Consider the following 12430-nt stretch of genomic DNA (forward strand, 5'->3'; position numbering starts at 1 on the left):
CCAGAGCTGACGAGGTCTATTCAGCAAGGTGGAAATGGCCCAGTATCAACAGCACTTATCAAAAGAGGAAAAAACAAGTCAGATCAGACGGGGGATGTGAGCCTTTGTCAGAGCCTAATGGGGAGAGTCTCATGTAATTGCATTATATTGCCTCTCACAGGCTCCAGGCGGCATTACAGCCCGGTGGCCTCAGGTGGTCAGGGTGCTGGTAGCAGAGAGGTGGCTGTCTTAGACTGTATCTTATGTCCTGTAGCACTTTAAAGACTAACAGAATAACTGATTGTGTGATGAGCTTTCGTGGGGCAGACCCACGTCTTCAGCGCCGGAGACAGCATGGGACCGGAAATAGACTGGAAATTTGTTTTGAATGAGAAACTTTTTTTTTTGGATGGAACGCTGTGTTTTTGACCAAACGGCTACACCTACACTTAGAAAACCTTCGAAAGGGCCAGGCTAACGGGCAACTCGAAGAATACGAATGAAGCGCTGGAGTGAAATGAATGTTCAGCGCCTCATTAGCGTGTCGCCAGCCGCTGCACTTCGAAAATGCCACATTTCACTCGCCCCCGGCTCGTCTACACAGGGGTCCTTTTTGAAAGGACCCTGCAAATGTCAGAATCCCCTTCTTCCCATCAGCTGATCCTTGTGTAGATGAGCTGCAGGGGAGTGAAACTGTCGTGGCCGGCAGCATGCTAATGAGGTGTTGAATAGTCATTTCAGCGCCTCATTAGTATTCTTCGATTTGGCCATTAGCATGGCCCTTTCGAAGTTTTTCGTAAGTGTAGACACGGCCAATATGGGTTTGGTTTTTTGCAATAAGTTCTGCTTTCTAAGGAAAATATTGGATTTTTTTCCATCAGAAAACAATTGCCCCTAAACTCCAGCTGTTGCAATTCAGAAATGGTGCCACAGTGCCTCATAGGAATTGTAGTTCAGGTGCCTCATGTCACCATCCTCCTCTGTGCGCCGGGCACTCAGCTGGACTGCGTTCCCCATGATGCACCCCGGCCAGGGGCTCCCACAATGCACCACCTTCCTCCTTCTCCAAGAGGTGGAACCATGGTGCATCTTGGGAGATGTAGTCTGAGCCATCCCCAGAGATGTAGCCATGTTAGTCTGTACCTTCAAAAACAAAAACGCAGTTCTGGAGCACTTTAAAGACGAACAAATACATTATATTGTTAAAAGAATTTGATAGTATCGTTGGGAGTATATAGGCTAACGCGGCTCCCTCTCTGTTATTATATTGTTAGTCTTTAAAATGCAACAGGACTGCTTTTTTGTAGTCTAAGCAGGTAGCCTGGCCTGCGGAAGGGAATGGGCTGCATTCCCAAAGGGAACTGTTTCAGTTTTCAGCCAGCTTTTTTGGTACTTGGTAACTGAATTCCTAGAGAAAAATCAGGCTCCCCTGGGTAAGAGGAAGGCAGGGCTGGCTCACTGCCTCGAAGGGTTGAAATGACAAACTGAAATGCAGGAAGGGCGCCTACAGTCTGCCAACCAACGATCTGCCAAGCGCCCACAGCTGGGCCTGTTCCAAGAGGAAACAGGGTGTCCAGGTTTAACACCAGGGATAATCAAACACTGGGCCACTTTCCCAGTGGTCACGGCGGATCCTCCATCACCTGCAACCTGAAAATCCAGGTGGGATGTTTGGCTGAAATCTCTGCGCTCAGAATTAGTGGGGGGCGGTTCCCCGGCCTGCTCGTCGTAGGATGGTCGAGTAGCTCGGTGGTGTCCAGCGGTAACCGAAGGCTGCCTACGCTTGTGGTTGTCCTCCTTCCGCATTCACCGCAGCCCCGGCTCCCCCCTCCCCCTGCTTCCAGCGACTCACCAGGGCCGCTGGGGTCACAGGAGACACACTGCTCCGGGCTGGGGCAGCAGGAGCTGCACCGGCCTGCAGCCACCGAGGACAGAGGGGCTGTGTCCGGGAAGGAGCTGCAGGAAGAGCTATCTCCACCATTGGTACCACGCGCTTGTCCCGCCAAGTGGGGGGGTGTGTGCGCGGAGCGGGCGGAGGGCGGTCCACACGTGTGGCTCTGACGAGCTGCATTTCCCCACGCCGTGGAGTCTCGTTTGCCGTGTGTGGCCAGCGGAGAGTATGATGGACACCGCAGAGGTATATAATCACGCTGGTCCCCTGTGGCCTTGGAGTCTAGGGACCTAGGACATGCAGTGTACGATGGCCAGGGCTGTCCTTACCCATATGCAGAACATGCAGCTGCATAGGGGACCTGAAAATCTGGGGCACCGCTACTGTCTCACTGCCCAGCGACCCGTCTCTTCCTCTCCCTGTCCTGTGGGTCTGTCCCACGAAAGCTCACCACCGAATCAATCATGTTGTTAGTCTTCAAAGTGTTAAGTTTCTGCTGCTTTGCTTGAAAAGGGAAGAAGCCTCCTAGACCTGTTAGCAGGACATTGAACCTATGAAATATCACTCAAGTGGGAATGAGGCCATTTAACAGATACATACAGCCAGTTTCTGTAATTACTGCATTTGTAGGATCTTCGTTTAAAATTTGCTTTAAACCAGGGGTGGTCATGCAGTTAGGGATGAAGAGCCACAGCTAGAGTGCAAAGAGCCACATATCTATCTATCTATCTGTCCCCACCCACCCCATCTATCTATCTATGCCCATACACACATTCTGTCTACCTACCTACCTACATATTGACTTAGCTATCTATCCATGCATCGCCATACATGCTTTCTACTATCTGTCCCTTTCCATACAAATCTGTCTGTTTATCCCCACCCACCCCATCTATCTAGCTATCAATCTATCTCCATACATACCTTCTCTCTCTTTCCCATACACACCTTCTATCTGTCTATCCCCATACACACATTTTGTCTACCTGCATATTGACTTAGCTATCTATCCATCCATCGCCATACATGCTTTCTACTATCTATCCATTCCCATACATGTCTATCTATCTGTCTGTCTGTCTGTTTATCCCCACCCATCCCTTCTATCGATCTATCTATCTGTCTACCTCCATACAGAAATCCAGTCGATCTAGATATAATAGATCTCTCTATATAGATAGATACAAATAAATATACAATGCGAGGCTCAGTGCCAACCCCCTCCCCCAGAACCAGGCACCCCAGCTCCCCACGGTCACTCAATCCTCCGGGACCAGGAACCACTCCCACTCCTCGCTCTAACTCCGTGCCCTCCCGCTCCCGCAGAGCCAAGCACCCCCTGCCCTAACTCACTCACCAGAGCCCCAAACGCCACATGCTTCTCCCACCAAGCAATGGTGGGCGTGCGCAGGGCAGTGGACAGCCCTCCTGGCTCATGGCTCTGAGGAGGCGTCGCATTTAATGGCTCTAAGCGCCGGGGATTGCCCCCCACCCCACCCCGCAGCTTGAAAAATATTTCATCGGTGTGTTGCTGAAGTTTATGAAATGATGCTCAAAAACCTCCCTCCTGCTCAGCCACCGGCTTCTGCGGGGCCGAAGGGGACTGGCACTGCCTGCGGCCCCTTGAATCCACATGGCGGCCCTGCCCCCGGCTGCGGTGCCGGGATCCATTGACGCCTGAGCGCCCTGCATGGGTTTTGAGCAAAGTCTGGGCCAACGAGCTCCCCTGCACACATGGGACCGTGGGTCTGCCCTGGTTGGCGGTGCTGGGCAGGGTGGTTGCTCTGTTCTGGTCTGCAGCGGGGCGCTGGGCTTGTCTCCCCTTGCAGATGAGCGGGAAGCCGTGCAGAAGAAAACCTTCACCAAGTGGGTGAACTCCCACCTCGCTCGCGTCACCTGCCGCATTTCCGACCTGTACATGGACCTCCGCGACGGGCGCATGCTGATGAAGCTCCTGGAAGTGCTCTCGGGGGAGCTCCTGGTGGGTGCCGGCCACGTGGGAATTGGAGCCTCAGGCTGCCTGCCCTTCTCCCCTATGGCCCAGGCTCCTGGTGGGACTTCATCCCTCATGGCACACCTCTGGGGCGGGGAGACAATGCCTCATGGGAATGTCTGCCCGTGGGAACGTACCCACGCGGCGAGGGACCGGAAGCACCGTCCATCAGTGGAGGAGCAGTCCACGGCCTGCAGGGCTTGCAGGAGAGGGTTCTGCACCCAGGATCAGGGTTACTGTCAGCTGAGCGCTGGGGCAGCCACCCAGGAGAGATTCAGGAGCCGCCCAGCTGGTTAGCAGAGCGCCCCCAGCCTTGCGCACAGAACAAAATTTATTCCACCCGAGATGGAAAAAACTTAGAGAGAAGCTGGTGTGGGATCCGTGGACAAATGTCCACCCCACAGAAGCCGCCCTCCAGCCGGCCCCTTGCTGGCAGCCTGAGCACAGCGGCGAAGGACTGAGCGAGCAGACATGCAGAGGGGCTGGGCGTGCGAGCCTGCGGGTGAATGCTGGGCATTCTCGCACGGGGACACCAGTTGCTCCCACCCCAAACTACCAGGCATGAAAACAAAGGACCCTAGATAACACTCGGTCCCAGGGCCGTGCTTTCCCCCGCACTAGGAGCCAGCCTGGCTGCAGCTCCCAGCTCTGGGCTTACAGCTTAAACCCACTGGGTACGAGTCCCTGCTGCAGCTGCAGAGGCAGGTGACGGAGGGACCCCCACGCTGCTCCGGAGGCTGCTTGAGCCACCTGCCAGCACTGGCCTCTGCTGGCGCGTGGGAATTAGCCAGAGGGCGGTGGAGCATGGAGACCCGCCCTGCCCAGTACATCACCCTGGGGCGGGTGAATTCGGTGGGAAGGGGGCAGCGAGGGTTGGCGTGTTGGCACTGTATCGCGCCGGCGGCCGGGAGGAGGGCACTGTGGCACCAGGCCGTGACTGGCGCCTCGTGTGTCCTCCCCCAGCCCAAGCCCACCAAGGGGCGAATGCGGATCCACTGCCTGGAGAATGTGGACAAGGCCCTGCAGTTCCTCAAGGAGAAGCACGTGCACCTGGAGAACGTGGGCTCCCACGACATCGTGGACGGCAACCACCGGCTGGTGCTGGGCCTCATCTGGACCATCATCCTCCGCTTTCAGGTAGGTCCGGCTCCGCGCCCGGCCGGGGAGGGCCGGGGGCCGCAGGACGCTGGTCTCCGGCGCCCAGGCTGTGCTGCGTGCGGGGGGCCGGGGGTGCGGAAGGAGGAGCAGCAGGGAAGTGGCCTCCGCAGAGGTGCCGCTCCCTGCCTGTCCCGGGTGCGGGGGTGGCTGGCTGGGCAGGGGCTGGAGGGCAGGTGAGCTGGGAAGCAGGGTGAGGACACTGGGGCCTGGGACATGCCCTTCCCCCCATGGCCCCACCCCCCACATACCTCTCCCTCGAGGCTCCAGCCCCATGTTCCTCTTCCTACAGAGGACCTGCCCGCCCCCCCGACTCCTACTCCTGAGGCCCCGCCCCTGCACCACCTCTACCCCCTGAGGCCCCGCCCCTGCATAACTCCTCCCCCTGAGGCCCCGCCCCTGCATGACTCCTACCTCCTGAGGCTCCACCCCTGAATGACTCCTACCCCCAGAGGCCCCGCCCTTGCATGCCTCCTACTCCTGGAGGCCCTGCCCCTGCACCACCCCACCCCCTGAAGCCCTGCCCCCATACTTCCCCTTGTCCCCAAGGCCCCACCCCTGCACCTTCCCTTCCCCCTCAAGCCCCGCCCCCATGCTGCCCTTCTCCCCAAGGCCCTGCTCCTGTTTCCTCATCTCCACCCTCTGAGTCCCCTCATTTGCCCTCACAGCTGATAAAAAGAAGGGGCCTCCCCCCCCCGTTCCTGCACCGCTGCAGGGGGGAGACTCCCTCCCAGTCTGAGAGCCCAGTCAAACTTTAGACCGGTTTCCCGAGCCGAAGAGCCAAACAACGGACCCGAACCGAAACCGACACCACGTTTTTGTTTCCGTTTTGACCCTTTTCAATTAACTGGGCCGATTGTGCCGGTGCCAACCAGCTTCTGTTCCCAAACGAGGCGGAATCCGAAACGCCTTGTGTGTGTGTGTGTGTGTGTGTGTGTGTGTGTATGGGGGGGGGGGGTCAGCTTTTCCCTGGCTCCTTTTCGTCCATTTAAAGCTGTCTTTGAGTTGAGAAATTCCTCGCCTCCGGCCCTTCCCTGCATCCCACGTCAGTTGGACTAAACCCAGCCTTCTCCACACACTCCCAAGTTCTTTTGTGAGAAGAAACATCTTTTGTTCAAGAAGGAGGTGGAGGAATTAGAGAGGGTCCAGAAAAGAGCGACATGAATGATTAAAGGTCTAGAGAATGTGACCTACGAAGAAAGGCTGAAAGAATTGGGCTCGTTTACTTTGGAAAAGAGAAGATTGAGGGGGGACGTGATAGTGGTTTTCAGGTATCTAAAAGGGTGTCATGAGGAGGAGGGAGGGAACTTGTTCTTCTTGGCCTCTGAGGGTAGAACAAGAGGCAACAGGCTTAAACTGCAGCAAGGGAGGTTTAGGTTGGACATTAGGAAAAAGTTCCTCTAACTGTCAGAGTGGTCAAGCAGTGGACTAAATTTCCAAGGGAGGTTGTGGAATCTCCATCGCTGGAGATATTTAAGAACAGGTTAGATAGATGTCTATCAGGGATGGTTTAGACAGTACTTGGTCTTGCCATTGGGGCAGGGGCTGGACTCGATGGCCTCTCGAGGTCCCTTCCAGTCCTAGTATTCTATGATTCTATGAAAATCTCTGCCCCAGGCTGGCACAACAGGGACACGCTCTGCCCCTGGGGCTGGGGCTGGCACAGGAGGACAGCAGGAGGTAGGTTACCCTCTGCATCCTGAGCTGAGCTGTGGTAGAGACCTTAAGGAGCCCGGCTGGGGGCTGGCAGAAGCTGCTGTCTGTGGCAGGGGGTGGGCAGGGGAGAGAGCTGCCTTCCCCGCCCTGGGGCAGTGAGGACACAAAAGTCCCTTAGGGCCTCTGCCTGCTTGGCACCTGCTTCCTTCCGCTTTTGCCAAAATGCCCATTTTTCTGCCTTCCCATCCCGTGGGAAATTTCTACCTCTCCCCTCGTTGTTCCGAGCGGGAGGAAAAGCCGGGGGAAGCGCCGGCCTTTCCTGACTGGGTCGGGTCCCAGGAGCTCTCTAGCACACCCATCCCTGAGCCGGCTAGAGGCCCCGGCCGGAGACTCGGGTTTCTCCTGGACTGCTCTTTCCCTTCTCTCAGATCGAAGACATCATCGTCCAGACCCCGGAAGGCCGCGAGACACGCTCTGCCAAAGAGGCGCTGCTGCTCTGGTGTCAGATGAAGACAGTGGGGTATGAGCCAACTAGCTGGGAACTCATCACTGTCCCCCTTCCAATGCCCGCAGAGAAGCACACCAGCCCCGGGCCTGACTTGTGGGATCCAGCGTTTTCCTGGCCCAGCAGCTGAAGAACAGCACCTGGGGTTGCCACCTTCTCACGCGCACACAGATCCCTAAGACTAGTGTCCCTCTGGCCTGCTGGGCGCATCCAACCTCCCCAGGGTCTGTCCTTGGGGCTGAGAAACGCAGGCGGGCCTGGGAAGGCTGGGCTCTCCCAAGGGGCTTCCTCGGGGATTCAGGCTCCCGGCTCCCCTTTGGTTTCGGTAGGTTCCTCTGCTTTCCCGGGCTCTTGGACCAGCCGGTGACGTCTCGTTTCCTCTTTGTTCGGCAGCTACCCCCACGTGAACGTGACCAACTTCACCTCCAGCTGGAAGGACGGCCTGGCCTTCAATGCCCTGATTCACAAGCACAGGTAAGAGCCCCACGGCCCAGGGGCAGGACCAGTGCATCGCTCCCCTCACTGAGGCCCGGCTCTGGGGCTGGAAAAGCCCCATGGTTTGTATGCAGCCCGGGGACTTGAGGCACCTCCCTGCTTTGCTGGGTGGCCTCGAGCTAGTCCCTTAGCCTCTGTGCCTCAGTTTCCCTTGTGCCCACTGGGGAGCTGGCGGGAGGCCTTGGGGACCGCGAGGCACCTGGGGGCTGCAGGGAGGAGGGCGGAAAGGGCCTCATCGCGCGGTGTTTCTTTCCACCGGCCTCGCGCATCTCTGAGAGCTCCTCTGCGTCGCCAGGCCCGACTTGATCGACTTTAAGAACCTGGAGCATTCCAACGCCCGGCACAACTTGGAGCACGCGTTCAGCGTGGCAGAGCGGCAGCTGGGCATCACCCAGCTCCTTGACCCCGAAGGTAAGGACCTCCCCCCGCCCCATCTCCTATGTAGACCCCCCCTCAAGGCAACTGCCACGAGTGCCACCCCCCGGCTGCAAGCCCCAGTGTGGGGAGGGAGGAAGTGTGGCCTGCTGGGTGGAGCACCAGCCCATCGGGTTCTGTTCCTGGCTTTGGCAGATGACTCGGGACAAGTCACTGCCTCTCCAAGCCTCGGTTTCCCCATTTGTTAATTGGAGATAATGCCCCTGCCTGCCTGTGGGCTCTACGGAGGACGGGCGTCCTTTTTCCTTTGTAATCGTCATAAGGAGCATTTTGCGTTGGGCGTGAGGGGACTGCTTTGGCCAGCTGTAGCCTCCTGTGCCCTGTAAGGCGGCTGCTGCTGGGGAGGGACATTTGGCCTTTTTGGAACATGAGTGTAAACCCAAGGAGTCAGTTAGCTTCCCCAGAATGACTGCCTTCGGGGGGGGCAGTTTCCCTCCAGGAATGTCACGATTCCCACGATCCTGGGTACCCGGGAAAGGAGACATCACAGTGGGGTTTGGAGAGAGGCTTTGCTCTCATGAACGGCCTGTTGAAGGGTTTTTCACTCGCTCAGCGGCTGCTGTTGTATGTGCCTGGCCCCGTCATCCTTGCAGATGCTTCCAAGCCGGGAGGGGTTGCAACTGCTTTGGAGGAGGGGGTCAGAATTCCAAATGAAGGGGACAAACTGGAGAAATGGTCTGGGGTAAACAGGCTGAAGTTGAATAAAGACAAAATGCAAAGTGCTTCACTTAGGGAGGAGCAATCACTTTCACACAGACAGAATGGCAAGCGACTGTCTGGGAGGGAGTATGGCAGATAAGGATCTAGGGGTCATAGTGGGTGACAAGCTGAATATGAGTGAACAGTGTGATGCTGTTGCAAAAAAAAAGCAAACATGATTCTGGGATGCATTAACAGGAGAGTTGTGAGCAAGACATGAGAAATGGTTCTGCTCTGCTCTGCTCTGCTCTGCTCTGCACTGGTTAGGCCTCAGCTGGAGTATTGTGTCCAGTTCTGGGCATCACAGTTCAAGAAAGAGGTGGAGAAACTGGAGAAAATCCAGAGAAGAACAATAAGAATGATTAAAGGTCTAGAGAACAGAAGCTCGGAGGGAAGACTGAGGGAGCTGGGCTTGTTTAGTTTAGAAAAGAGAAGACTGAGAGGGGATTTTGTAGTGGTTTTCAGATATCTAGAAGAGAGTTAGAAGGAGGAGGGAGCAAAATTATTCCCCTGGGCCTCTGAGGACAGGACAAGGAGCATTGGGCTTAAACTGCAGCAAGGGAGGTTCAGGCTGGACATTAGGAAAAAGTTCCTAACTGTCAGGTGGTTAAAAACTGGAATAAATTGCTTGGGGAGGTGGTGGAATCTCCATCCCTGGAGATGTTTAAGAGCAGGTTAGATAGACATCTATCAGGGATGGTCTCAGTGGTGCTTGGCCCTGCCATGAGGGCAGGGGGCTGGACTTGAAGACCTCTCAAGGTCCCTTCCAACTCTAGTGTTCTCTGGTTCTATCCTAGCGGGAAGGCGGTGGGGTAAATGGGATGCACCGGTGCACGTAACTGGGGAGGGCACTGGGGGTTTGATACTGGTGCCTCACAAGCCTCCTGCTTACCGTGTCAAGCCAGGCCTTTCGTCCCAACCTCCTTAACTCCCTTCTCTGCCACCCCGCCCTGCAGATGTCTTCACGGAGAATCCCGATGAGAAGTCCATCATCACCTATGTGGTGGCCTTTTACCACTACTTCTCCAAGATGAAGGTGCTGGCGGTGGAAGGGAAACGGGTTGGCAAGGTGAGTGCAGGACGCCAGGGCCTTCTCTTGTGCCAAGAGCTTCCAGTTCTTCTTGTCAGGCTTCACGGAGCCCAAAGCCATTGTGCAAGTTGACAGGAATTGTATAACACAGGTACAAGGGATAGAAACCCAGTGGATGCTACCAAAACATAGCCCTCGAGAGCTGTACCCAGGGGACCGGCTCTGCAGGCTTCTCCTGGGCCTGCTCTGCCTTAGATCAGACACACATTTGCTGCGTAAGCCATCATCTGAAAGGGCCACATCCCCAGCTGGTGTGAACTGGAGTCAGTGGGCGTAAACCAGCTACAGGTCTAGCCCAAGAAGTTCATACAAAGCAGCGTATGTGAAAATGCAGCACACACGAGCTCTTGTGTCTTCCAAGGTTTGTACGCATTGGCGTTTGCAGGGCATAAACTGCTCAGCCGGTGCGTGGGGAGGCCAGCCCAGTGCCCCGGGCCGTGGGGAGCATGGACAGAAGGCAAGACCCTGGCGGGACGGGGAATCTAAATACATCCAGGCTAGAAAGAGAGGGCAACTTCTCAACAGGAAGCGGAGCGAAGCAATGGGAGAACAGACGCAGGAGTGGGGTGGGGAGGGATCTCCATGGCTTACTGCCTGTAAAATCCAGGTGGGGTTGTAAGTGAGAACACAAGAACGGTCACGCTGGGTCAGAGCAAAGGCCCATCCAGCCCAGTGTCCTGTCTTCCGCAAGTGGCCAATGCCAGGTGCCCCAGAGGGAACGAACAGGACAGGGAATCATTAAGTGATCCATCCCGTTCCCCATTCCCAGCTTCTGACCAAGAGAGGCTAGGGGCACCATCCCTGCCCATGCGAGCTAGTAAGTATCGATGGGCCTGTCCTCCATGAATTTATCCAGTTCAGCGGTCAGCAGCGCCCAGCACAGCTGCCCAGAGCAGCATGCCAGCTGACTTTCATGAGCAGGCAAGGTGGAAGCTCAGCCCCGTCCCTCCTCCCACATCCAGTCGGGAACTTGCTCAAAGCCCGTGGGTTAATAAAAGACCAGCTAATGCTACTACCACCCCTAACCGGCAAAGCTCCGGAGCATCATTTATTTCTTAATGAAGCCGTTGTAAGTAGGACTGTTAATGACTTTAAAAGGTGTCACCGGAGCTCAGACCGTACCTAGAGGTCAAAAGGCCACGTTTCGGCTCTCCGCCTGGGAAGGGTTGCTGACCCCAGGCTAGTTGATTTTGAACCCTGTTAAAATCAGGGTTAACGCTTTCACAACATCCTCTAGCAAGGAGTTCCACAGATTAACTGTGCAGCCCATGAAAAAATACTCCCTTTAAACCGGCCATCTATTAATTCCGTTTGGTGACCCCAGTTCTCGTGTTATGGGGCAAATAAATCACTTTTCCTCATTTGCTTTCTCCACACCAGTCATGGCTTTGTAGGCCTCAATCATCTCCACCTTGAGGGATATCTCAGTGGCTTGAGCATGGGCCTGCTAAATCCAGGGTGGTGAGCTCAATCCTTGAGGGGGCAAATAAGTTCTTTTTTTTTTTTCTTTTTAAAAAAAAAAGGGTGGGAAGAGGGCGCTTGGTCCTGCCAAGAGGGCAGGGGACTGGACTTGATGACCTCCTGAGATGCCTTCCAACTCTCCAAGAGGTGTATCCTCCTTTCCAAGCTGAAAAGTCCCCATCTTTTTAGTTTCTCTTTATGTGGCACCGTTCCAAACCCCTCATCATTTTTATTGCCTTTTTCGGAGCCCTTTCCAATGCCAAGGTATCTTTATTTGAGACAAGGCGACCACATATGTACACAGGATTCCAGACGTGGGCCTCCCATGGATTTGCACAGAGGCAATGAGATATTCTGTGTCTTATGTGCTATCCGTTTCTAATGAGTGCTAAGCTTCCGTTTGCTTTTCCGACGGCTGCTGCATGCTGCGTGGATGCTGCAGAGAACTCTCCCCCATAACTCGGAGATCTCTCTCACGAGTGGTTATAGCTCAGTCAGTCCCCAGCATTTTGTACATACTGCTGGGATTCTTTTTCCCGATGCGTGTCGCTTTGCATTCATCGGAGTTAGCGTTCGTTTGCCGTTTTGTTGCCCAATCCCCCTGTTTTGTGAGACAGCCCCTGTCCCACGTCCGGGCTGGCCCGGGAATCGCTGGCCGAGGCTCTGCAGAAGCTGTGACTGGCTGCCCAGGATGACCTTTAAGTCCTATGCATCTGTGAAATCAGCACGTTGTTCTGCAAGGCTCAGCCACCCCCAGCAACAGCGTTTTCCGCCCCACCCATCTGCAAGCCCTAGGGCCCCGGCTCAGTCCCTTTGGCCAGGCGTCAGGGCACGGCCTGGCTGGAAAGCAACAAGGTCCATGTTTTGGAGGTCGTTTTCATTCTGCAGCAGCTCAACAGCTCGTCCCTTTCTCCAGGCCCAAGAGAGAACAAAAGGGAGTGAGAGAGAGAACACGCCAGCCTAGCACCACCCGCTGTCAGAGCTCTGGTGTGGGATGTGAGGGGCCCATCCTAACACATCCGCCCATGGCCTGGTTGTCACAGATCTGGCTGGAATGGGATGGGGCAGCCC

At 55.7% G+C, this 12430-nt stretch overlaps 1 protein-coding gene across 5 annotated transcripts in view; it reads left to right on the plus strand.

Annotated features, from left to right (window-relative positions):
• SPTB (spectrin beta, erythrocytic) overlaps positions 1 to 12430 on the plus strand; it is a 113572-nt gene that overhangs the window by 28264 nt on the left and 72878 nt on the right. For all 5 annotated transcript variants that reach the window (XM_074998146.1, XM_074998142.1, XM_074998145.1 and 2 more), the window contains 6 exons: positions 3700 to 3851; positions 4827 to 5000; positions 7103 to 7194; positions 7573 to 7653; positions 7970 to 8085; positions 9765 to 9877. In XM_074998146.1, the coding sequence (XP_074854247.1) occupies positions 3700 to 3851; positions 4827 to 5000; positions 7103 to 7194; positions 7573 to 7653; positions 7970 to 8085; positions 9765 to 9877 (728 nt within the window). The remainder of the gene's footprint in view (positions 1 to 3699; positions 3852 to 4826; positions 5001 to 7102; positions 7195 to 7572; positions 7654 to 7969; positions 8086 to 9764; positions 9878 to 12430) is intronic.

This window comes from Carettochelys insculpta, chromosome 6, assembly GCF_033958435.1.
Source record: "Carettochelys insculpta isolate YL-2023 chromosome 6, ASM3395843v1, whole genome shotgun sequence".
Classification (NCBI taxonomy): domain Eukaryota; kingdom Metazoa; phylum Chordata; order Testudines; family Carettochelyidae; genus Carettochelys; species Carettochelys insculpta.